This window comes from Gorilla gorilla, chromosome 1 (genome assembly GCF_029281585.2).
Source record: "Gorilla gorilla gorilla isolate KB3781 chromosome 1, NHGRI_mGorGor1-v2.1_pri, whole genome shotgun sequence".
In the NCBI taxonomy this organism is placed as follows: Eukaryota; Metazoa; Chordata; class Mammalia; order Primates; family Hominidae; genus Gorilla; species Gorilla gorilla.
In genome coordinates, this window is record NC_073224.2 from 215,031,184 (window position 1) to 215,058,358 (window position 27,175).

Below are 27,175 nucleotides of genomic sequence, written 5' to 3' on the forward strand. Positions count from 1 at the left end.
AGCTGGGCATGGCGGCATGCACCTGTAGTTCCAGCTACTTGGGAGGCTGAGGAAGGAGAATCACTTGAACCCGGGAGGCGGAGGTTACAGTGAGCCAAGATCGCGCCACTGCACTCCAGCCTGGTGACAGAGCAATACTCTGTCTCAAAAAAAAAGAAAGAAATAGTACTTTTCCACTAGATATAATAGCTGTAATAGTATTCTAATAAGAAGCAAGCCTCCACAAAATACATAATTTATGGTAAGAAAATTCTTTGATTTTTTTTTTTAACCAAAATACAAAATCCATCATTCTCATTCCAAATTAACTAAGTCACTCATTAGAGATAGTAATAGAATGAGGAGGGAAAAAAGATTTTGGAGAGTTAGTGTCTGGTTTCAACTCTGGCCCCAGCTAATTGTGTAAAGATGGGTAAGTCATAACTTCCCTAGGCCTTTTTTTTTTCTTTTTGGCAAAATAAAAGAGAAAAGCAGCTGAATCCTGCAGTCATCTTCAACTTCATAAGATTCCAAATTCTGGTGCTATTTCTTTCCCATTATTCTAGAAGTCCAGGCTTGACAAGGAAAAGGATCACCAGATTAGACTATCTAATATCAAAATTACTTCAATACATAAAAGATGGCATAATGAAGGGTAAAAAGCAAAAGAATGGACAAAGTACTGAGTGAGAAAAGCTTAAAATCTACATTACCTAAGGATTTTGTCCAAATTCATTCCAAAGGTCATCAAAAAAATCAAATAGGTATGGGTCAAAAGAAATTGATGAGAGACAGATAAAACAAGTGAACACACAGAAAAATGTAAAATAGCACAACTATAAAGGGAATTTAAAAGTAAACAATAAGATGTCTTCCTCCTGTTGATTAGGAAAAATTGAAAATACCACAAAACACTGATAAAGATGGTGAAACTGTTATGCTGACAACTACTAACAGCAAGAAATGTTTGTACTATCTTGTTAAAAAAGCAGAACGGCTCACCCAAACCCACCAATGAATTTTAGGATCAAAAAATGAGATGACCAGATATGGTGTGTTTCCTATGGCACCATGAAGTATTCTTACCAAAGAAGTTGACCCTGAATCTAATCAAGCCTCTGGGGCAGGCTGGGTGCAGTGGCTCATACCTGTAACATTAGCACTTTGAGAGGCCAAGGCAGGAGGATTGCTTGAGTCCAGGAGTTCAAGCGAGACCAGCCTGGGCAACATAGTGAGATCCCATCTCTATAAAAAAAATTTTTTTAATTAGCTGGGTGTGGTGGCATGTGCCTGTAGTCCCAGCTACTTGGGAGGCTGAGATGGGAGGATTGGTTGAGCCCAGGTGGTCGAGGCTGCAGTGAACAGTGATCATATCACTGCATTTCAGCCTGGGCAACAGAGTGAGACCCTGTCTCAAAACAACAACAACAACAAACCAAAACAAAGCAGCCTCTGGGGCAGCTGTTTCTCAAATTGAAAGCCAGGAGACCCTTTCACCAGGTGATCCATTAGGTCAGAACTATTATAATACTAAGGCATCATTTGCCTTTTTCACTCTCATTCTCCTCTCGTGCACATATAGTAAAATTTTCCAAATTTACTTGGCTACTTGGTACAAGATATCACAAGGTAATGAATGCAGAAGCAGACACGAGAAACCTCTTCTAAGATGTGCAAAAATGTAAAAGAATGCCACTCTTCTCACTATTTTTTGTTTTGGGAAATATAGTTGTTTTACATTAAAAATGTTTTATGGTAATAAGCAGTGGGTTCATTACTGTTCTATATTTAATGAATTAGTAAATAATTTTTTTTTTTTTTTTCCTGAGACAGAGTCTCACTCTGTCGCCCAGGCTGAAGTGCAGTGGCGCGATCTCAGCTCACTACAAGCTCCATCTCCCAGGTTCACGCCATTCTCCTGCCTCAGCCTCCCAAGTAGCTGGGACTACAGACGCACACCAAGCCCAGCTAATTTTTGATGTATTTTTTAGTAGAGACAGGGTTTCACCATGTTAGTCAGGATGGTCTCCTGACCTCATGATCCGCCCACCTCGGCCTCCCAAAGTGCTGGGATTACAGGTGTGAGCCACCGCACCCGGCCGTAAATAAACATTTTTAAAATTTCTCAGGATTTTTTTTTTTTTTTTTTGAGACCAGTCACCAAAGCAGGAGTGCAGTGTCACAATCATGGTTCCCTGCAGCCTTGATTTCCTGGGCTCAAGCAATTCTCCTACCTCAGCCTCCCAAGCAGCTGGGACCAGAGGCACACTCCATCAAGCCCAGCTAATTTTTTAAAAATTTTTTGTAGAGATGAGGATCTCACCATATTGCCTAGGCTAATTTCTCAACTTTAATTTCTAATATAGTAAAATAGGTAGATATAACCCACATAACTGAAAGCTGTTTGAGGCCTTCAATAATTTAAGAGTACAAAGGGGTCCTGAGATTAGTTACAGGAAATGCAGGGAGGGGGAAAAGGAGAGGACAAAGTTAAATGCTACCACAAGGAAGCAATTGCTAAATTCTGGATTTGGGACAATCTACCTTTCAGCTGAATGGTATTTTTACCAGACACAGGGTGGGGGACTGTTATAGATTAAGAAAAACTTAAGAGATATAACAATCAAACATAAAAAGTAGAAATTACTTGGATACTGATTTGAACAAACCAACCAAAAATAAAAAGATATTTTAGAGATAACCAGGGAAATCCCAAATTGTATACTAGGAACTTCAGGAGATCAGAGCATTGTGGTTAGGGAAGAAAATGTCCACATTGTTTGAAGACATACACTGAATTAAGTAGGGATGAAATGACATGATGTCTAGCATTTACTTTAAAACATTTCAGCAAAGAAAATAAGAAAAAAGGGGCAAAGCAAATGTGGCAAGATCTTGATAACTGAATTGGGTTTACGGAGAAGTTTGTTCTATTCTTATGCATGTTTGAAAACTTTCATAATTAAAAAAGCAAACATAAAAATGTGTACTTCAAGAAAAGTAATACAACAACATATAGTTTCAAAGAATGTTTCTGCCTCCTATTATAGCCCAGAGCTGTTTATCTTGTTATTAAGTTAGCCTGCCTGCCTTCCTTCTTCCTTCCTTCCTGACCTTAAATGCACAGAATTTGAATAAAATAAAGAATATTGGCTGGGCATGGTGGCTCATGCTTGTAATCCCAGCACTTTGTGAGGCTGAAGCGGGTGGATCACCTGAGGTCAGGAGTTTGAGACCAACCTGGGCAACATGATGAAACTCCATCTCTACTAAAAATATAAAAATTAGCTGGGTGTAGTAGTGCATGCCTATAGTCCCAGCTACTCGGGAGGCTGAGGCAGAATTGCTGGAAGGCGGAGGTTACAGTGAGCTGAGATTGCACCACTGCACTTTAGCCTGGGCGACAGAGTGAGACTCTGTCTCCAAAAATAATATTTTTAAATATATCATGAAAGTGAAATACTTCGTCATCAGAATTTTCAAGATAGAGGGGAATCAAAAATCTATAACCAGTTTATAATCTATCAATTTCCCTTGGTCTTATTCATATTCTCTCTCTGGCTCCATCTTTCAATTTAGGTTAGAAAGCCTCAGGTTTCTATGACTACATTCCAACCAAAGATACAAAGATTTATTTAATTATCTCATTAATTCAAAAATTATTAACTCAAAGTCCAAGTTCTAGAGCCAAGATCTTGCTTCCTAAACAAAGAAAAATAAGACATATTTCCTGTCAACTTCTGTAAGAACCTAACCTCCAAAAGAGGACTTTTAAAAGTCAAAATCTGATTTGATTTTCAACTCTGATGCTTTCACTGAACATTCTTTAGTCTGACAAGCTCAAGTTTTTCACAAAATGAAATAAGTCAGCCCTCCTTATTCATGGATTCAGCATCTGTGGATTCAACCAACTGAGGATCAAAAATATTTTTTAAAAGGCCATGTGCGGTGGCTCACGTCTGTAATCCCAACACTTTGGGAGGCCGAGGCATGCAGATCACTTGAGGTCGGGAGTTTGAGACCAGCCTGGCCGACATTGTGAAACCCTGTCTCTACTAAAAATAAAAAAAATTAGTCAGGCGTGGTCGTGGGTGCCTGTAGTCCTAGCTACTTGGGAGGCTAAGGCAGGAGAATCACTTGAACCCAAGAGGCGGAGGTTGCAGTGAGCCGAGATCGAGCCACTGCACTCCAGCCTGGGTGACAGAGTGAGACTCCATCTCAAAAAAAAAAAAAAAATTTTTTTATAGATAGATAGATAGATCTCCTGTCTCTACAAAAAATACAAAAATTAGCCAGGCGTGTTGCACATACTACTTGGAAGGCTGAGGCGAGCCATGATCACACACTGTACTCCAGCCTGGACGACAGAATGAGACCCTGTCTCAAAAAAAAGGGCGGCAGGGCGGGGGCGGGGGCGGTTGCAGTTGTACTGAACATGTACAGACTTTTTCTTGTCATTATTCCCTAAACACAGTGTAATGACAACTTACATAGCATTTACACTGTATTAGGTATTATAACCTAGAGATGATTTAAAGTATATGGCAGGCTATTTGTAGGTTAATATGCAAATACTATTCCATTTTATATAAGAAACTTGAGCATCTGTGGATTTTGGTATCCACCAGGGGTCCTTGAACCAATCCCCCATGGGTACCAAGAGATGACTGTAGACCGGGCACAGTGGCTCATGTCTATAATCTCAGCACCTTGGCAGGCCAAGGCGGGCGGATCAGCTGAGGTCAGGAGTTCCAGCCCAGCCTGGCCAACATGGTGAAACACCATCTCTACTAAAAATACAAAATTAGCCGGGCATGGTGGCGCACGCCTGTAATCCCAGTTAGGAGGCTGAGGAAGGAGAATTGCTTGAATCCGGGAGGTGAAGGTTGCAGTGAGCTGAGATTATGCCATTGCATTCCAGCCTGGGCAACAAGAGCAAAATTCCATCTCAAAAAAAAAAAAAAAAGGAATGTTTTTTAATCTTGTCATATATAAATTGTGATTACCTGGAAAACAATTTTCTCACTCCAAATTCATAAAACATATCCATTAACATTTTTATAATGAACAGTCAATTAAATGCCTAACTGTAAGTTAATAATATAAGTCTGTTTTTCACAAACAGTTTTTTTTTAAGAACACGGTAGATTAGATAAAGGGGAAGAAGGTCTTGTTAGATATGAGTTCTAAATTTCTTTTCAAATAATCCATATGTCAGTATGTTCAATTCTTCACCTTCTGCTTTTAAACTTAACTTCCTCATAAAGTGACCATTTTCGATTACCTGCTCCACCCTGACTCATTCCAATTACCTGCTCTGTCATAACCATTTTTCTGGCCAAACCACTCACCCGGTGACTCTCTTTAAATTAGCCAATCAGAATTACTTTAGTCTGTGTGGTCTAACCCTAGCCAATAGGGGAAAGACACAGCAGCAGGGGCCACGTGAGTCAGGGATAAAAACCCCTTCCCCTACCTTATCCAAGTGTGTGCTCACCATTGCTCCATGTGTAAGAGCGCACCCTTCTATAGAAGTAACTTGCCTTGCTGAGAATTAAAAAGAAAATTTTATATTCAAGTGTTATTTCTTTTGCAGCACCGAAAATTTATTTATAACAGTCTCAATGCTTTAAAAAAAAAAAAAAAACCCAAAAGGGTAGGTCGGGTAGGGCATGTGGGACAAAATAAATAACACCTATTACTTCTATAATTAATTATGAAAGTTTTTAAGCTCTCTAAACAGAAAGATTCTTAATTTTTTAAATTTTTATTCAATTTTCTTTTTTTTTTAGAGATAGGGGTCTCTCTCTCTTGCTATGTTGCCCAGGCTGTCCTCAAACTCCTGGTCTCAAATGATCCTCAGCTGCAAGTAGCTGGGACTAGAGAGCACGCCACTGCACCCGGCTCCCAAATAAAAATATTTATTGGGAGAGGGAGAAAGCTAGCATATCAGAGAAAAAAGAACCAAGGCTGAATAAAAGGGACTGGCTTGAAGTCCCAAATGGAAAAGCTCTACCATTTACCAGCTACATGACTAAGTAAATTACAACCTCTTTGGGTCTGGATTTCCTCTTTATAAGATCTGCTTTGTCTGTAAAGATTAAATCAAATAAGGCACGTGAAAGTGAACTAAAAGTATGCAAATGAAAGCCATTACCACTTTTAGTATCACATTAACAAAGCATTATGCAGGAAATAAGATTGGCAGTTTTAACTTTAATAGAGCTGATGGTTCATAAATGGTTACCTAGCATTAACTGATTGGTAATAAACAAAATCTGATTAATTTAGAGTCATATATACAGCCAAGGAAAGTTTAAAGGGCATATGATTACCAATTTTCCATTAATATTTGTGATTAGTGAATAGTCTATCTTGTTTTGGTTGAAAGGCTATATATATATTTTTTTAAATAAATAAAGCGATAAAACTGTTTCCAAGGATTAACTGTTGAGATGACAGACAACCATGGCAGGTCCTGATTCCAAATGAAGAATCTGAGAAGAAACTTTAGTGCCTTCAAACGTATTAGTAGACTTCAAATAAATGGACAAGTTCTGAACAGTAATCTGATTCACTCACAAGCTATGTATCAACCAAACAGAATCTAAGATTCTTCAACTTGCAGTTCTCACCTGCCCTCTCAGGCCTCAGGTGTTCTGTTTGACCCACAAAGGCTCATTTTACAGATGTTTCACAGAAATGTAACACTGTAAGAATTGCAGTTTGAGATAAATGAAACTGAGCCAATAGGCAATGGCAAAAAATTTCAAGACATCTTTGGTTTACTTCCAAAAAGGCCTTCAGTAAATACTCAACAGTTGCTTAAAACTCATTCAAATATTTCCCTTACGTGACATCAAGAGCAAAGTGCACAGAACTCATGCCTTGCAACAGGGTGCAAATATTCTCCAGTGTTTTGGGGTGTATTATTTTTAACCTCATGTATCACGGTAGTCTTTCAGATGAAATAAATTATTCTGTTGTTTCCCGGTTTTTTTCTAGATGAAGAAAAGGAAATAAAAACAAAAACCAAAAGGAAAAGAAACGAATGAAAAGGAGGAATCCTATAGGAGCTAATATTTTAAGAGACTTGAGTGGCTTAATTTCTATTAGAATGTAGTTCAGTACAATTGCAACAATTGGAGGAAGCTGGGCTGGTGACTCAGTTCCAGCTGCTTGGTATGAAATGAGTGCAGCATAGCTAGAGGACACCGGAGCTGGCTCTTGAAGATGACCCATCTGTAACAAGTTGACTTGCCCAACGAAGAAAAAAGTACTAGGTATGTAGGCCTTATCTTTTAAATGGAGCTCCTTTTTTCTCCAGAAACAGAACAATAACAAAAAAAAAATTGAGTTCCTTTTTGAAGGTGCTGATTTTCAGGGCATAAAATTAATTCACACATATCAAAGAGACTACTGGACACTATATAAACATATAACAACAACAACAAAAAACCTCACAAAAGTTAACACCAGAGAACCGGAATTATTTGTTTCAGAACGCTTTACTACTATTAATTATTCTTTACTAGATTTGCTATATTCTGGTTTGACTGATAGTCAAGTTACTAATTGAACAAATTAATCATGGACTCAACAAAACACACACACCAAGACCCCTTGTCACTAAGAATTTGTCTTTGTCCCAGTTCAACCAGTTAAAGAATTTTACTGATTTGGATTAAATATTGTTAATCTGTCTACTTTTAATGTCAATTTTATTGTCAATCTGTGGAGGAATACTTCAAAAAAAATAGTACCCATGAAAAGATTTCAAATATGGATTCCATAATTCGTTTGTTTTTTGGTTTTTTTTTTTTTTTTTTTGACATGGAGTCTCACTCTGTTGCCCAGGCTAGAGTGCAGTGGCGTGATTTCAGCTCACTGCAGCCTCCACCTCCTGGATTCAAGCAATTCTCCTGCCTCAGCCTCCTGAGTAGCTGGGACTAAGGCACTCACCACCACGCCCGACTAATTTTTGTATTTTTAGTAGAGACAGGATTTCACCACGTTGGCCAGGGTGGTCTTGAACTCCTGACCTCAAGTGATCACCTGCCCCGGCCTCTCAAAGCGCTGGGATTACAAGAGTGAGCCACTTTGCCTGGCCCAAATATAGTCTATAATTTTTACCATCTTGATAACAGTTTAGGAGTAAAGTGTATACTGATAACAGGTTTAGAAAAACATTCACTAATAATTCTATTAATTCAGCTCTTAGCAGCCTCAACAGGATGTATCATCTTTGAAATCGTCTTAAAAAAGAACATAAAGACATAGCAACAAAATACTCCCTCTCTGTGTGTCTTTATCTCCCTCCCCTCTCAATCACACACACACACACATCCCCACCCACCCACATGCACACATCCCCCCACCCACCCACATACACACATCCCCCCACCCACCCACATACACACACACCCTCAACCCACACACTCCAACCCACCTACACACACCCCACCACCCACCCACACATACACACACACTCCCACCACCCACCTACCCACACACACCCCCTCCACCCACCCACCCACACACATGCACACACATACACACACCCCCTACACACACAGTGGGTACACATGTGATTCTGAATGCAGTCATAAAGCACAATTATCTTGAACTGGACTGTTCTAACAAGTGCTTCGTGTAGCTCAAGTCAACTTTACAAAGGGGAAAAATGGAGTCTGACTTTCCTGTCTGGACAGCAGCAGGAAATAGATGATGTCTCTGAAAGACAGGCCTATCTCATTCCATTTAGTCTCTTGGCATGTGTCATTCATGCTGCTGCTACTGAAGATCATGGAAGTTGAAATGATTTCTTAAGTTACTGAAGACTGTTTTCAGAAAGGTGGAACCACAGAGACATGATCATGAAGATAAAACTATCTGAAGAGTCTATTTGGGAATCAGATATTTTTCTGAGTTTCTAACTGCCTTTTAAGATATGCAGAACTATCAGTTTCATAGTTCCATTGTAACATTTTAAACTATTACAAAAGTGAAGTTTTTTTCCCTTTTCTCCTGAATTTAAATATAAGGTAACTAACTCCAAGGAAGATGAGGCAGCTCGCCCCAGGTCCCAGTGAAATCAGTGATAGAGCTCTCTCCATACACAGCTAGGCCTCACTCCTGAAATTTTCTATACTATGCCATGGTTGTTTCCCAACTGATGACATGCCCGAACATCTTTAACTCTGCCCCAATTTTAGTATTTTCACTTATATTATCTGAAGCTTTTGTTCAAATCGTTGATGTAAATTGAAATTCTTTGTGAAGCCTGGGCCCTTTTTTTCTATCTAAACGTTCTTTAAATTGCAATATGAACAGAAAATTAGATTTGGAAATGACTCCCACCAAAGCACGAAGGCTGCTCTGGCAGGCAAGTAATGGGAGATTGTTCACAGCCTCACAAGGGACACATGAATACTACCAGCATAGTCATTAATGCCAACTGAGATTCAAAGAGAACATGTCATACAGTGCCAGAACTAGAAATGGGCTTGTTCTTATGGATGAAATGTCATGTAACAATCATTTTTTTCAAATCATAGAGTGAGCTGCTAAGTAACTCTCAGAGGAGTTCTATTGTTCTCCACTGGTTTGTTCTGGAGTCAGTACTTCTCACCAAGATATTAGGCAATTACCAGGAAAAGCAGGAAAATAAGCACTGTAGGCATATTTTCTCCCCCAAGATTTCTAAAAAGAGTCACATTTAATGTTTTAAGATTAAGAATATATTATGAAAAGTACTACAGGGATGTTTTATTCCTCTGTGATAACTTTCATATATACTGGTGGGTTGTTTGTTTTTGTTTTTTGAACCAATGCTCACTTTCTTGAGGTACTTTCTCTTTAAAATTTTGTTCAAGACTTCAAGTGTGTAAACTCATAGAAAAGATCTGGACGAGGCCAGGCACAGTGGCTAAAGTCTGTAATCCCAGCACTTTGGGAGACCAAGGCCAGAGGACTGCTTGAGCCCAGGAGTTCAAGACCAGCCTGGGCAACACAGGGAGACCCTGTCTCTTAAAAATAAAAAATTAGCCAGGTATGGCAGTAAATGCCTGTAGTCCTAGCTACTTGGGAGGCTGAGGCTGGAGGATTACTTGAGCCCAGGAGCTCAAGGCTACAGAGTAAGCCGTGATCGTGCCACTGCACTCCAGCCTCGGTGACAGAGGCAGACCCTGTCTCAAAAAAAAAAAAAGAAAAAGAAGAAAAAAGGAAAAGATTTGGAAGAATAAAGACCAAACCTAAAATAAATTATCTCTCTGAAGGGCAAGTTGATGACTAGGGGGTAGGGATGGTACAGACTCATTATCACGTACTACTTGCTTAGTTTTAGTTGCCCTAAGAAGCATTTTTTATATTTACTGGAGACCTATGATTGCTAAAGACCAAAAAATACACACTTCAATTTTAAGTGCTCTCTACCATTGATTTTACATAAAGCCCTAGGTAATAAACATATATCTTCTTTGATATTTTCTAATTATAAGGCCCTGAATGCCTACCTCCCATGCGCCACTTTTTATATATATAAACACTTAACATATACACTTACACATATTTCCACATACACACTTTAACATATATATACAAATCTGCAAATATCAATCAACCTATAGGAATAATGCCTTTAAAAAATCTGCAAATGAAAAGAAACAGACAACTCTGAAATAGCTATAATGGGTTTACTTCCTTTTCTGACCCAGATTCCCGTGTTTATGGCACTATTACTGGTATGTATCACAATTAAAGCACTGTATTAAACTATTCAATGACAGCTTTTTCAAAGAATGGCAGTCAGCTCACTTGCTCCAAGCCAAAAATGGAATAGGAGAAATTCATGTATTTTAGGACACAGTAAGGGTGTGTGCCGGTGGCACAGTCTATTTTTAGGAGTTATATTGGGAAACTTGCTTTGTGTACACATGTATAAAAAAAAAACAGTAATAGAAGGGTAACTACATGACTTATTTCATTCTTACAACATCTCTGTCCAACATGAATAAGGTAATGTCTTCCCAAGAGCTTGTAGTTTTAACTCACTATTCCCAAAGGCTTATTTCTACATTTATATACATAACTAAAGGGGTTCCTAGATGACTTTATGGCTTATGTTCAATACATTTTAAAGTCTGTAAAATTTCAAATATATGCACTAGCAGTAAGTAAAAATGTATTTTAAGGGAATGACAGAAATCTGAGTACACTAACCTAGAACTGGGAATGGAATTATAGCTCTCAGCATCAGCATGTGATGCTCAGAGGGATAACATACATGAATTCTGCCACTTTATCAAGTGATAGGCTGTCAATATCTTTTCCTGGACACTGTTCATGACTTGATATATAATATGGTTTAAATTTCTGTCCTTGCCCAAATCTCATATCAAATTGTAATTTTCAATGTTGGAAGAGGGGCCTTGTGGGAGGTGACTGGATCACAAGGGCAGACTTCCCTTGCTGTTCCTGTGACAGAGAGTGAGTTCTCACAAGATCTGGTTGTTTAAAAATATGTAACACCTCCCCCTTCTCTCTTCTTCCTTCTCCGGCCATGAAAGACATGTCTGCTTCCCTTTGACTTCTATCATAATTGTAAGTCTCCTGAGGCCTCCCCAGACAAGTTTCCTGTACAACCCGCAGAACTGCCAGTCAATTAAACCTCTTTTCTTTATGAATTACCCAGTCTCAGGTAGTTCTTTATAGCAATGTGAGAACAGACTAATAGTTTTAAAAATAAGTATAATAGCAAATCATGTTGTGACACTTGCATCAAGAGGAATCCACTGCCAAACCCTAGATTTTCCCATTAATACAACTATTCTTAACCCTTGATTTAAATCTTTTGGGGAAGGGGATGTATGAATGTTCTTCACCTCAGACCTGTTTGCTAAAGGCGAATAGACATTCCTGAATAAAACAGAGCTTTCTACTCATCACAGCTCTTCTCAGCCCTCTCCACTATGGAAAATAAGCCATAAAGTCATCCAGGAGAGAAACCTGCAAACAACTCTTCACTTAGCAAGAACAGACACCGGGCCACAGATAATTGCTCTTATTTTACAATACATTTAAACAAATATGATTAAAATACTTGCATTATAGCTAAAATGCTATAGAAAATTACTGTTATTCTCTGAAAAATAAATTAAATGAAATTGACAACAACGGTATTCAACCTCCTAAAAATCCGTGTCTTTGAAGATCCAGATTATAAAGGTCACATGCTTAACACATTTGGGGCCAAGATGATGTCTGCTTAGAAAGCTCTTCATGACTCCATGTTTACACTGGAAAAAAGAAGTCAAGGATTTCACTGCATCCACACTAACACTTAGCTCCTAGTGCTGCTCATGAAATTTAAGGTAAACATACAAAAGTTCCTAAAAAAGACTGAGTAGCCACGCAGTATACTGACAGCGTGACTTGTCCAAAATAGTTATATACAAGTTAAGTTTGTCCATAAACCAGCAGAACTTTAATACAATATATTTCCTTTAGAGAATACGTGCCATCAAGGTGAAAATAGGATCAAACTGAAAAGATAGTTCAGCTTAAGTTGATTGCAAACTGCGACCATGTCTTACCTTTTCAGGTCAACAGTCGTCACACTAAATACAACTCCTTTGAGCCAAAGAATCATGAAGAGCCTCTGGGAAAAGGGGCAGTTTCCTATGCTTTCACCATCACTGCCAGCCTGGAAAACAGAATTAAACATTAAAAACAAGGTCAAAGTGATGATACTCAACATGACATATCTTTTTCTGAACTTTAATCAAGAGTACAAGAAGCCAGGAAAAGTTACATTGTGGAAGGAAGAGTAGAAATTTGGGTCTTTATTATTTTGTTCTTTCATTAGCCTTTTTTTTTTTTTCTTTTTTTGAGACAGGGTCTCCTTCTGTCACCCAGGCTGGAGTGCAGTGGTGCGATCTCAGCTCACTGCAACCTTCACCTCCCATCTTAGCCTCCCAAGCAGCTGGAGCTACAGGCACGTACCACCATCCTGGCTAATTTTTAATAGTTTTAGTAGAGACAGGGTTTCACCATGTTATCCAGGTTGGTCTTGAACTCCTGGGCTCAAGTGATCCACCTGCCTCAGCCTCCTAAAGTGCTGGGATTACAGGCATGAGCCACTGCACCCAGCTAGCGCTAGCCTCTTTCTTTTCTTAAAAATGATCAGTCTAGGGCCAGGCGTGGTGGCACACACCTGTAATCCCAGCACTTTGGGAGGCCGAGGCGGGTGGATCACACGGTCAGGAGTTTGAGACCAGCCTGGCCAATATGGTGAAACCCCATCTCTACTAAAAATAAAAAAATTAGCCAGGTGTGGTGGTGGGTGCCTGTAGTCCCAGCTACTCAAAAGGCTGAGGCAGGAGAATCACTTGAACCCGGGACACAGAGGTTGCAGTGTGCCGAGATCGTGCCATGCACTCCAGCCTGGGCAACAGAGCGAGACTCTGTCTCAAAATAAATAAATAAATAAATAAATAAAATAAAAAATAAAAATGACCAGTCTAGTATAGCACTGCCCAAGAGAATTTAATGCATGATGGCGATGATCCATATTGCCAATGTCCAATATGGTAGCCACTAGCAATATGTGGCTAGGGAGTATTTAATGGGGCTAGTTCAAGTGAACTGAATTTTTTTGTTTCATTTATTTTAAATTACAGTCATGAATCACTTACTGACAGGGACACATTCTGAAAAAAATGTGCTGTTAGGCGATTCTAGCATTTTACAAGCATCACAGGGTATGCTGACACAAACCTAGATGAGATAGCCTACTACACACCTAGTCTACATGGTATAGCCTATCGCTCCTAGGCTACAAACCTGTACAGCATGTTACTGTACTGAATACTGTAGGCAAGTGGAATATAATGGTAAGTATCTGTACATCAAGACATATCTAAACATAGAAAAGGTAGAATAAAAATGTGAATTATAAGCTGGGTGCAGTGGCTCACGCCTGTAATCCCAGCACTTTGGGAGGCCGAGGAGGGCAGATCACGAGGTCAGGAGTTTGAGACCAGCCTGGCCAACATGGTGAAACCCCACCTCTACTAAAATACAAAAAATTAGCTGGACGTGGTGGTATGCGCCTGCAGTCCCAGCTACTTGGGAGGCTGAGGCAGGAGAATCGCTTGAACCCGGGAGACAGAGATTTTACTGAGCCGACATCGTGCCACTGCACTCCAGCCTGGCGAAGGAGCAAGACTCCGTCTCAAAAAATAAAAATAAAAAATAAAAGCGAATTACAATCTTTTGAGACCCCTGGCATATGCAGCACATGACTACAATTTATAATTTAAAACATAAACAATATGTTTTCATAATTTAAATAGCCACATATGACTAATGGCTACTATGTTGGACAGAACAGTAATTCCTAAGGGGGTACATAAACCCTTGCCTCAGGGCAAAGGCAAAGTCTGTTATGGGTTTTCTGAAATGTAAAAATCATTTTTCATTCTATCAGACAGTATTCTTCGTAAGGCAAAGTAAAAAGGGAAACTTGTAGGTGTACCCGCCTCCAAAAAAAATTCATTATAAACATCCCATATCCTGGCTGGGCGCAGTGGCTCACTCCTGTAATACCAGCACTTTGGGAGGCCAAGGCGGGCAGATCACAAGGTCGGGAGTTTGAGACCAGCCTGACCAACATAGTGAAACTCCGTCTCTACGAAAAGTACAAAAATTAGCCAGGCATTGTGGCGCATGCCTATAATCCCAGCTACCCGGGGGGCTGAGACAGGAGAATTGCTTGAACCCGGGAGGTGGAGGTTGCGGTGAGCCGAGATCGTGCCACTGCACTCCAGCCTGGGCGACAAAGTGAGACTCCATTTCAAGAATAAAAATAAATATCCTATATCCTGTTTTTTTTTTTTATTTTTTTTTTCAATTAGAGATAGGATCTTACTATGTTTCCCAGGCTGGTGTGCAGTGGTTACTCACAGGCACAATCACAGCATACTGCAGTTTCAAATTCGTGGACTTAAGAAATACTCCTGCCTCAGCCTCCCCAGTAGCTGAAACTACAGGCATGCACCACCATACCCAGCCCATATCCTGTTGTACACATTCCTTCAGAGAGCAAGAAAATAACAAAAGATATATTTATAATAACCTATTTCTAATCCTACTTAATGAATGGCAATGACGAGGTAGATTTTCCTAAAATCAGAGTGGTACAAATCTTTTATAGTCCCATCATGTATGCCCCAAGGTGGTTGTTGCTATTGTTTTTAACTTTTATTTTAGGTTCAGGGGTATTATGTGTAGGTTTGTTATATAGGTAAACTCATGTCACAGGGGTTTGTTGTACAGATTATTTCATCACCCAGGTACAAAGCCTAGAGCCCAATAGTTATTTTTTCTGATCCTCTTCCTCCTTCCATCCTCCACCCTCAAGTACAGCCCAGAAATAAGGCCACACACCTATAACCATCTGATTTTCGACAAAGCTGACAAAAACAAGCAACGTCAAAGACTCCATATTCAATCAATGGTGCTGGGATAACTGGCTAACCATATGCAGAAGATTAAAACTGGATTCCTTCCTTACACCATACACAAAAATCAACTCAAGATGGATTAAAGACTTAAATGTAAAACCCAAAACTATAAAAACCCTGGAACACAACCTAGTCAGTGCCATTCTGGACATAGGAACTGGCAAAGATTTCATGACGAAGATGCCAAAAACAATTGCAACGAAAGTTGACAAACAGGATCTAATTAAACTTAAGAGTTTCCGCACAGCAGAAGAAACTATCAACAGAGTAAACAGACAACCTACAGAATGCAGGTTGAATGGGAGAAAATATTTGCAAAATATGCATCTGACAAAGGTCTAATATCCAGCATCCATAAGGAACTTAAACAAAATTACAAATATAAAACAACCCCATTAAAATGTGGGCAACCGACATGAAGACACTTTTCAAAAGAAGACATACATGTGGCCCAACAAGCATATGAAAAAAAGTTCAATATCACTGATCATTAGAGAAAAACAAATCAAAAGCACAATGAGATACCATTTCACACCAGAATGGCTATTTTCAAAAAGTAAAAAAAAAAAAAAACAGATGCTGGCAAAGTTGTAGAGAAAAGGGAACACTATACGCTGCTGGTGGGAGTGTAAATTAGTTAAACTATTGTGGAAAGCAGTGTGGCAATTCCTCAAAGAGCTAAAAACAGAACTACCATTCAACTCAGCAATCCCATTACTGGGTATATACCCAAAGGAATATAAATCATTCTACCATAAAGACACATGCATATGTATGTTCACTGCAGTACTATTCATGATAGCAAAGACATGGAATCAGCCCCAAGTTTAAAAAGGAAAGATGGACTGAAGGAAAAGGAGAGATGGGAAGGAAAGAGAGCTGGAATGCTGGAAGAGAACGTTCTGACATTGCTAGAGATCAACACAGCCTGTTGACTATGACGTCCATGGAAAGTGCCAGAAATAACTCTCCAATAAGTCATTCAAAAATGCTGGTAAAAGTACTGTTTATTATCCTAAAGTAACTCTCAAAAAATTCAGAAGCATTTCAGTAAAATGCCACATCAGTAAAAAGTCATTAATTCCTAAACTAATGGAGAGGTAAAGGGAGTTTAAAAAACAAAAACAAAAAAAGTGGGCTTATAGTGAAGATTCTAGAACCCTAATCAGACAGCATGGAACAGTTACAACAGAGCTTGGTTTAAGAAAAAAAAAAAAATCCGATCATTCTTTATCAGTAACAAAACATACACAGAATTTGAGGGCAGAATGAATCATATTAATTCCTAATACTACATATAACTTGTACAAAAATGTACTTCCTAAAAAAGGCCTAGTTCTTAAATTTTACTGTGATTACAAATAACCTAAGGAAAACATTTAAAATGAAGACCCCAGGGCCTCATATCTAGAGATTCTGATTCAGCAGAACTCCCGGGTTGGGGCCCAGGAATCCTTATTTTGTTATAGGCACTCAAGGAGATTCTGAAGTAAGGCACCTGCCTGCTGGATACATTAAGAAACACTGGTGTGGGAAGGTTAGGATGATATTTGATTCTCAGAACCCAAGTCAATTTACAGCACTAACTCATCCTACTATATAACAAACTGGTGCCCAAAGTTGCCTTTTTGAAGATACTGACCATTAATAGCATGGAACACTGATAACACACAAGTGGATTTACTACAGACAAGAAAATGTTAATACACTACCTTTCCAATTAGCCTGATAATCCAAATTTGAGATTTACTGAAAAAAAAAAACAACAGTAATTTGGTACACAAAGAACTAGTCTGACTCAAGGCCTTTATCCTCCTCCACTTAACCTATAAAATTAACTAAAATTTCCCAAGCTGCCTGTCAAAGCAGTGTTAAAATCATTAAGTTGGTAAACGAGACATAATAAAGATATTACATGTAGGAACTTAGAAACACGTTAAACTAAAAGCAGGCTAAAGATGAATGGGGACTGGCTACAGATCAGTCACCATACATAATCTCCTACAGTGGTCTGCAGAGCCAGTCCTTGAGCGTGGGCAAAAGAATCTCAGAATACGGAACAGTTCATGAAGACCTGGTCAGGACACAAATGCCTCTTTCCTTTCACAGGTGACTGCCTCCTTTCTCTAAAATTTTCTAGCAAATTTTCCCAATTTACTTTTGTTTCAGGTATATCAGAAGCTCGTTACACATCTCATACACCTAATAAGCACTTTCCTTCATGCACACATAAATAAAAGGATGCATATTCTTCAAGACGGACCTGAAAAAAGTCCCTTTTTTACTAACCACTAATGACAAGTCAAATAAGAAAAGCCATCGTCACCATGAACAACTTTTTCCAAAGTCTTAATAGCATCAGAAAATTGGGAGCTACTAGTCAGATGAAATATTTATTTTTATTTTTGAAAATTTTTAAAGTATAGAAAAGGCCACGCACAATAGTTCATGCCCGTAATCCCAATACTTTGGAAGTCCAAAGCAGGAGCATCACTTGACACCAGGAGTTTGAGATCAGCCTGGGCAACCAAGCAATACCCCATCTCTACTAAAAAAATTAGAAAATTAGCCAGCGTGGTGGCACTCTCCTATAGTCCCAGTTATTCAGGAGACTGAGGTAGGAGGACCACTGGAGCCCAGGAGTTCAAGACTGCAGCGAGCCATGATTATAGCACTACATTCCAGCCTGGGTAACAGAGCAAGACTCTGTCACTATTTAAAATATATATATTATATATATACACACACATACACATATACACATACATATAAATACATATATATACACACATGCACATATATATGTACAATTTATGTATATACAGTAAAACTGTGGAAAAATTCAAATTTCTTTTTTTTTTTTTTTAATTAGGTGGAGTCTCGCTCTGTTGCCCAGGCTGGAGTACAGTGGTGTCATCTCGGCTCATTGCAACCTCTACCTCCCAGGTTCAAGCCATTCTCCTGCCTCAGCCTCCCGAGCAGCTGGGAGTACAGGCGCCCACCACCATGGCTGGCTTATTTATTTATTTATTTATTTATTTTGAGATGGAGTTTCACTCTTGTCACCCAGGCTGGAGTGCAATGGTGTGATCTCGGCTCACTGCAACCTCCACCTCCGAGGTTCAAGTGATTCTCCTGCCTCAACCTCCCGAGTAACTCGGATTACAGGTGCCCACAACCATGCCCAGCTGATTTTTGTATTTTTATAAGAGACAGTGTTTCACCATGTCGGTCAGGCTGGTCTCGAATTCCTGACCTCAAGTGATCCACCCGCCTCGGCCTCCCAAAATGCCCAGATTACAGGCATGAGCCACGCTGCCCGGCCCAATTTTTGTATTTTTATTAGAGACAGGGTTTCACCATGTTGGCCAGGCTGATCTCAAACTCCTGAACTCAAGTGATCCACCCACCTCAGCCTCCCAAAGTCCTGAGATTACAGGTGTGAGCCACTGGGCCTGGCAAAAAATTCAAATTTCTAGAATTCACAAGTCAAAAACCTTCTCCTTTAATCCAAGTTAAATATAAAATTCAATTTCAACAAAATTATAGAATCAAAATTACCCTGTTTAGTATGAACTACACTGAATACAGTCTATTGCTACAGCTGACTGAGGGCATTGTGATACAATGGAAAGCATCCTACACTGGGAGCCAGGATACGTTTATTCTATACCCAGTTTTGTATTAGTAACCATAAAAATTAACATATAGTTATCTAACTATAGCATCTGAGAAAAGTATGCCTTTAAAAAATACTTTACTCTTCACTGCTTCTAACAGTTATATTCATTATTTTTAAAATAAATAAAAACTGAAACACTAAAGAAAGTCAGCGTTCCCTTACCCTTGAACCATTAATTTGCTACTTATTCTTCTACATTTTTATTTTCTATCTACATACTACTATTTTTCTTTTAATAGAGATGGGGTTCTAACTATGTTGCCCAGGCTGGTTTCAAACTCCTGGCCTCAAGTTATCCTCCCACCTTGGCCTCCCAAAGTGCTGGGATTACAGGTGTGAGCCACCACGCCTGGCCCATACCACTTTATTCCTTGAAAAATATGATCACATATATATAACTTTTTTTTAGTTTATATATTTTATTTCCAACTTAATGTAACCAATCCTCTGCAGGCTGTAATGTCTCTGCCAGAATACTGTCAGAGATGGCCAGGGAGGAAACCAGGGCCTCCAAACCCTGCCAAGCCCCTGCCCCTGGGATGGGGTCAGAGGAGGCCTAACAGAGTCAGGACTTTGAACATTAACCAGTGGTAATGAGGCCACCTCCACTAGTGTACCAGGGAGGTCACACAGGGAGCTGCAACTCCCAATCCCCCACCCCAGCAGTAATAGGGAGCCTCCTCACCATGGTTGCTGGCTTGTTTGGTTCCAAGTCTGAGATGTATAAGGCAAAAAACTAAGAAACTCACTACCATCTAATTCTGTTTTTCCAGAAGCAGAAGTCTCTCAGAAGTATTAAATTTATTTATTTATTTTTCTTTTCCTTAAAATCACATTCTGGAAGCAAGAAGTATTACATCTAAAAAATGGGGCTAGGCACGGTGGCTCACACCTGTAATCCCAGCACTTTGGGAGGCCAAGGCAGGCAGATCACCTGAGGTCAGGCGTTTAAGACCAGCCTGGCCAACATGGTGAAACCCCGTCTCTACTAAAAATACAAAAATTAGCCGAGTGTGGTGGCGCACGCCTATAATCCCAGCCACTCGGGAGGCTGGGGCAGGAGAATTGCTTGAACCTGGCAGGCAGAGGTTGTAGTGAGCTGAGATCGCGCCACTGCGCTCCAGCCTGGGCGACAGAGCAGACTGTCTCAAAACAAATAAAAATAAAAATAAAAAAATAAAAGTGAGATAACCCAGTGGGGCACTTGGACTTCTGTCTCTACCTGGTTATAACAAAGCAGTGCCATCTCCCTTCTCCTTTTCCCTCCACAGAAATGTCAAAGGAGTCTTACTTGAGTGTCAGAAGTTTAAAGAGAAGGATTAAACAAGATCCAGAGTCTCTTAACATAATATGAAAATGTCCATGTTTCAACTGAACGTGTCATACCAAGAATCATATCAAACGGAATGATCTGCTTGAAGCAAATGAAAAAACAGAAAGCCTCAGCAAAAAAAATAGAAGATATATGTCAGAAGATAAACACGATAATTAAAGTTAAAAAAAAAAAGATATAAAGAAGTCCCAGATGGAAATTTTAGAACTGAAAAATACAGTAACTGAAATTTAAAAACTCAGTAGATGGGTTCAAAAGCTAAACGAAGGGGACAGAAGAATCAGTAAAATGAAGGTATAAAAATTACCTAGTCTAAACAACAGAGAAAAACTACACTGAAAACGTAATACTTCTTATATATTTCCATGTTTTTTTGTTTGTTTGTTTTGAGACAGAGTCTTGCTCTGTCACTCAGGCTGGAATGCAATGGCACGATCACGGCTCACTGCAACCTCTGCCTCCTGAGTTCAAGAGATTCTCCTGTCTCAACCTCCCGAATAGCTGGGATTATAGGCACACATCACCATACCCAGCTAATTTTTGTATTTTTAGTAGAGACAGGGTTTCACCATGTTGGTCAGGCTGGTCTTGAACTCCTGACCTCAGGTGATTCGCCCACCTCGGTCTCCCAAAGTGCTGGGATTACAGGCGTGAGCCTCCTCGCCCAGCCTGTTTCTGTATTTTGAGATCATCCATCTAACTGCCATTCCTGAAGGCTTCACTGGATGCCATCTATTGTCCCAATAATTTTATATCTAGAAATTTATTCTATAGAAACAGTCATACAGATGTCCAAAGATACAAGAGAGAGGAATACTGAGGCCTTATTGTTTGTAACAGCAAAACACTAAAGACCACCGAAGCCCATCAGTAAAAGATTGGTTAAATTTATAGACCACCAACAGAGGACGGAAGTCTAGGCCACCCAATTCAGCCTTTGCTGGCATGGTGAGGATGGAGCCACAGCTTTTTCTGTGGTGTTTACAGTACAGCAGTAATTATCTAAAAGTTTGTGGTCTTGTTTAGGCTGCCCCTTCCCTGGTTCTCAGGCAAGAGGCAGCAGGATTTGGTTGGAGTTTTTTTTCTCAGTGCCTGCTAGTGTGTCCAGGTTGCTGGCTTCTTTAGCTCCAAGTCAGGAATATAGGAGGCAAAAAAGCAGGAAATTCTATATTCCCAGAAGGAGAAGTCTCTCAGAAGTATTAGATTTAAAAGCAAAATTAAAAATGCATAATATGTGACATATCCATACAGTGGAATATTATTTGACAATTAAAAGCAATGAAGTATGGATACATGCTGTAACTTGAATAAGTGAAAGGAACAAAACACCACATATCACAGCTGGCCTTCCGTATCCACAGATGCAGAACCCGCAGATACAGGGACAACTATAACGGACTTCCACATCCACAGAGGAGTCCTGGAACCAATCCCCCGTGGATTCCAGGGGACAACTGAATATGATACCATTTATATGAAATGTCCAAAATAGGCAAATTCATACAGATAGTAGACTATCTGTTGCCAAGAACTGAGGATGGGGAAGAGGAGTGACTGCTAATGGGTACATGGTTTCTTTTTGAGGTGATGAAAATGTTTTAAAATTAGACCCTGGTGGCCAGACGTGGTGGCTAACATCTATAATCCCAGCACTTTGGGAGGCCAAGGCAGGTGGATCACTTGAGGTCAGGAGTTCGAGATCAGCCTGGCCAACATATAGCGAAACCCCATTTCTACTAAAAAATACAAAAATTGGCCAGGCGCAGTGGCTCATGCCTGTAATCCCAGCACTTTGGGAGGCCGAGGCAGGCAGATCACGAGGTCAGGAGTTTGAGACCAGCCTGACCAACATGGTGAAACCGTCTCTACTAAAAATACAAAAATTAGCTGGGCGTGCTGGTACATGCCTGTAATCCCAGCTACTTGGGAAGCTGAGGGAGGAGAATCACTTGAACTTGGGAGGCGGAGGTTGCAGTGAGCCAAGATCATGCCACTGCACTCCAGCCTGGGCAACAGAGCAAGACTCTGTCTCTCCCAAAAAAAAAAAAAAAAAAAAACTGGCCAGGCACGGTGACTCACGCCTGTAATCCCAGCACTTTGGGAGGCCGAAACAGGTGGATCACGAGGTCAGGAGATCAAGACCATCCTGGCTAACACGGTGAAACCCCATCTCTACTAAATATACAAAAAAAAAAAAAAAAATTAGCCTGGTGTGGTGGCAGACGCCTGTAGTCCCAGCTACTTGGGAGGCTGAGGCAGGAGAATGCGTGAACGCGGGAGGCGGAGCTTGCAGTGAGCAGAGATCGCGCCACTGCACTCCAGCCTGGGTGACAAAGTGAGACTCCGTATCAAAAAAAAAGAAAAAAATTAGACCCTGGTAATGGTTGCACAACTCTGTGAATATACTAAAAACCACTGAACTGTATATTTTAAATGGGTGAATTATATTGTATATGAATTACATCCAATAAGTTGTTTTTTAAATATATACATATAGATTATAAATATAAATATATACATGCTGAAGAAGATTTTAATTTGGATTACATAGGTTTGTTTTGTTTTGGTATCTTTAGTAGAGACAGGGTTTCACCACGTTGGCCAGGTTGGTCTCAAACTCCTGACCTTGTGATCCGCCCGCCTCAGCCTCCCAAAGTGCTGGGATTACAGGTGTGAGCCACCGCACCCGGCCTGGATTACATAAAGTTATGATTTCATGTTACAAAAACATACATGTCTACTGTTTTCTTAAAAATTAGAAAACCAGTCTGAGAAACACATAGTGAGATCCCATCACCACAAAAAATTTTTAAAAATTAGCCAGGTGTGGTGGCTCATGCCTGTGGTCCCAGGCTACTCAGGATGCTGAAGCAGGAGGATCACTTGAGCCTGGCAGGTCGAGGCTGCAGTGAACCATGATCACACCACTGCACTCTAGCCTGGGTGACAGAGTGAGACCCCATCTCCAGAAAATAAAAATAAAAATTGGCCTGGCACGGTGGCTCACACCTGTAATCCCAGCACTTTGGGAGGCCAAGGCGGGCGGATCACGAGGTCAGGAGATCGAGACCATCCTGGCTAACATGGTGAAACCCCGTCTCTACTAAAAATACAAAAAAATTAGCCGGGTGTGGTGGTGGGTGCCTGTAGTCCCAGCTACTCGGGAGGCTGAGGCAGGAGAATGGCGTGAACCTGGGAGGCAGAGCTTGCAGTGAGCAGAGATAGCACCACTGCACTCCAGCCTGGGCGACAGAGCAAGACTCTGTCTCAAAAATAAAAAAATAATAATAATTTTTTTAAACTCGAATGATTAAAGAGAAAACTTAAATAATCCCACTGACAGAAATAACAATGAATCTCTAGATAGAGTCTTAGCATTCATTTGGGTTTTATTCTTATAAAAGGAGTATTTTCTTTACTTTGCTGTCTGGGTGTTCCTCACTAGCCTCACCCTCTTCCCTTCACACCTCTGTGGTAATTCTTGAATTGCATAATACTGGTATTTAATCAGAAACTGCTGGATTAACTCCAATATTGCAGAATAGGGGTCAATGGCAGATGCCAAATATTTTAATGTTTTACTAAGTCAAGATTAAGGAACTGCTCACTTAGAAAACCTAGTTTAATCAGTCTTTAGAATAGTCAGATTTTTAAACACCTAAGAAGAAAAGCTTTAACTTCATTCTTCTCTTTATTTATGTTTATGGAACTGAGGGTAAGGGGTGGTGATGACTAGGGGAAGAGAGAAGTTAGGATCTGAAAGTAAGGACAGGCTCCTGACCATTAAATTATTTTCCTCGACATATTTTCTGGGGAGCGTATAGAGTAATGTGTTGTTAAAGAATGAACTTTAAAACTTTAATACCTCATTTACCTTTAGTATGAATTCATCTAAATTAGCTGTCTAAATACACAAAATGGTTGCTTTGATTTAGACTAACTTAAAAGTCCGAAAACAATGTGATAAATGGGCAAAGTCATCTGGCTTCTATTACCTATTTCTTCAGTTTTTCTTTTTTTCTTTTTCTTTTTTTTTTTTTTGAGTTGTAGTCTCACTCTGTCACCCAGGCTGGAGTGAAATGGCACGATCTCAGCTCAGTGCAACCTCTGACTCCCAGGTTCAAGCAATTCTCCTGCCTCAGCCTCCCAAGTAGCTGGGATTATAGGCACCTGCCACCATGTCTGGCTAATTTTTGTATTTTTAGTAGAGACGGGGTTTCACCATATTGGCCAGGCTGGTCTCAAACTCCTGACCTCATGATCCGCCCACCTTGGCCTCCCAAAGTGCTGGGACTACAGGCGTGAGCCGCCGCGCCCAGCCTATTTCTTCAGAATTTTTGCTAAACACATGCTGGAACCAAGTTTGGAGTCTAGCTGTTTTATAAGCTGTTCTTCTACAGGGTCTGCAGAGCATGTGAGAAACCACAGTTTAGAATCACACATACCTAGGTTTGAATCCTGACTTCCCTAGTTCATTAGCTGTGTAATCTTCAGTAAGTTACTTAACATCTGTGAAACTTGACTTACTATATACCATGTTATTGTGGGGATCAAATAAGTTAGGATACACACAGTTCCTGGCACATGGTTAAGAGTTTTTAAAATGTTACTTGACTTAAAGACATTCCATGCAAAGAACTCAAGGCCTAACAACAGATTCTTCAGTTCCAGCACTTAGTGGTTAGAATCCCTAGATTGCTTTATTCTTTTGGAAAACAAGGAGAGAAGGGAAAAAAATCTAAATATCTTCCACATTAAATTATTCCAACTGACATAGATTACGACCCGATGTTTTAAAAAAAAAAAAAAAAGGTCTACATAAAGTTTAAATGTTCACTAAATAGAAAAAAGCAAAGATATTCTTTTTCTTTTTTTTTTTTTTTTTTTTTTTTTTTGAGACAGAGTCTCGCGCTGTCGCCCAGGCTGGAGTGCAGTGGCGCGATCTCGGCTCACTGCAAGCTCCGCCTCCCGGGTTCACGCCATTCTCCAGCCTCAGCCTCCTGAGTAGCTGGGACTACAGATGCCTGCCACCATACCCGGCTACTTTTTGTATTTTTAATAGAGACGGGGTTTCACCAGGTTAGCCAGGATGGTCTTGATCTCCTGACCTCGTGATCCGCCTGCCTCGGCCTCCCAAAGTGCTGGGATTACAGAATTACTATGTGTCCAGCTCTGTCTATATAAATAAAACAGCTAAGCAGAGGATACCGCAAAGACTTCAGTTGCTACCATTTCCTTACTCAGCATCACCAATTCATGAAATCTGCTCTTCAGGTAAAAGCTTTTGCCATTTAGAGAGGAAATGATTAGCTTGAAATTACATCAGGATGCCCAATTACCAGGGCTAGATGAAACTCCAGGACAGACTATTAAGACTTCACTCACATTTACCTTATTGAAGACAAATCTCTCTGCTCGTCCAAAACAAGCTCTTCACATGTATTAATCTAGTTAATCCTGATATCCTCTTGCTCAGCAGAGAATGGTGGTTAAGACCACTAATTTAGAGCCAGACTCTCAGACAACTCCACTACTTCCTACCTAAGTGACTGAAAAACTGGGCCTGTTTTCCTTTTCTATAAAATGGGAATAATAACCTCATTGGATAGTTGGGAGAACTGAATGAGTTCATACATATAAAGGACTTAGAACAGCACAACACTCAAGGGACGGGGTTAGGGGAGTTGTTTGTTGTGTACCTTTCACACTTTTTGATATTTGTAATATGGACATGAATCTTTCATTTTAAAAAACCAAGCAAACAAAAACCCTCCCATCAAAAACATATGAAAATAGAGTGAAACACAAGTTAAAGAATGAATGTGGAAAAACTCTGAAGATAAACAAAATCTGGGTGACAGAGCAAGACTCCATCTCAAAAAAAGAAAAAAAAATCAAAACTGGAATGAAGAAGTTTGCCCCATGGTTAAACTTTGAATTCCTCATGATGCCTTTTGGACTCAGCTCTCTGTAGGCCAGTAACTGGTCACTGTTTGTTAGGGTCAAATTTGGTAAATAACAGTCTATTCCCTTCACGCTATCATGTCTTAAATTTGGACAAACTCAAACTTAAACTAAGCCAAATAGAATGTCAAGGACAATTTTGGTGATCCAAAGTCCTTTACAGATCAAGTGCTATTAGATGGTTATATCTGGTTCAGAAGACAATTACAAATTTTTTTTTTTATTTTTTTGAGACAGACTCTTGCTCTGTCGCCCAGGCTAGAGTGCAGTGGCACAATCTCAACTCACTGCAACCTCCACCCACTGGGTTCAAGTGAGTCTCTTGCCTCAGCCTCCCAAGTAGCTGGGACTACAGGCATGCACCACCACACCCGGCTAATTTCTTGTATTTTTAGTAGAGACGAGGTTTTGCTATGTTGCCCAGGCTGGTCTCGAAATCCTGACCTCAGGCGATCCATCTGCCTCAGCCTCCCCAAGTGCTAGGATTACAGGCGTGAGCCACCACGACCGACCACAAATTTTTATTACTGTATTATACTACTAAATAATTTGGCGTGTCAGGGGGAAAAAAAAAGATTCTGTTGTGATGTTAGGGACCAGGGCTAATACCTGACTAGCAGAGTAGGCTGGATTTTCCATTTGGAACCTATCTAACCACAGGGCAAGTCACTTAACCTCTTTGGGTCTTAGTTT

At 40.0% G+C, this 27,175-nt stretch overlaps 1 protein-coding gene across 1 annotated transcript in view; it reads right to left on the minus strand.

The window, feature by feature from the left end:
• The window catches only part of CLIC4 (chloride intracellular channel 4), a 92,805-nt gene that overhangs the window by 28,967 nt on the left and 36,663 nt on the right, over positions 1-27,175 (minus strand). Inside the window, exon 2 of the mRNA XM_031008375.3 lies at positions 12,573-12,682. Within this exon, the coding sequence (XP_030864235.1) occupies positions 12,573-12,682 (110 nt within the window). The remainder of the gene's footprint in view (positions 1-12,572; positions 12,683-27,175) is intronic.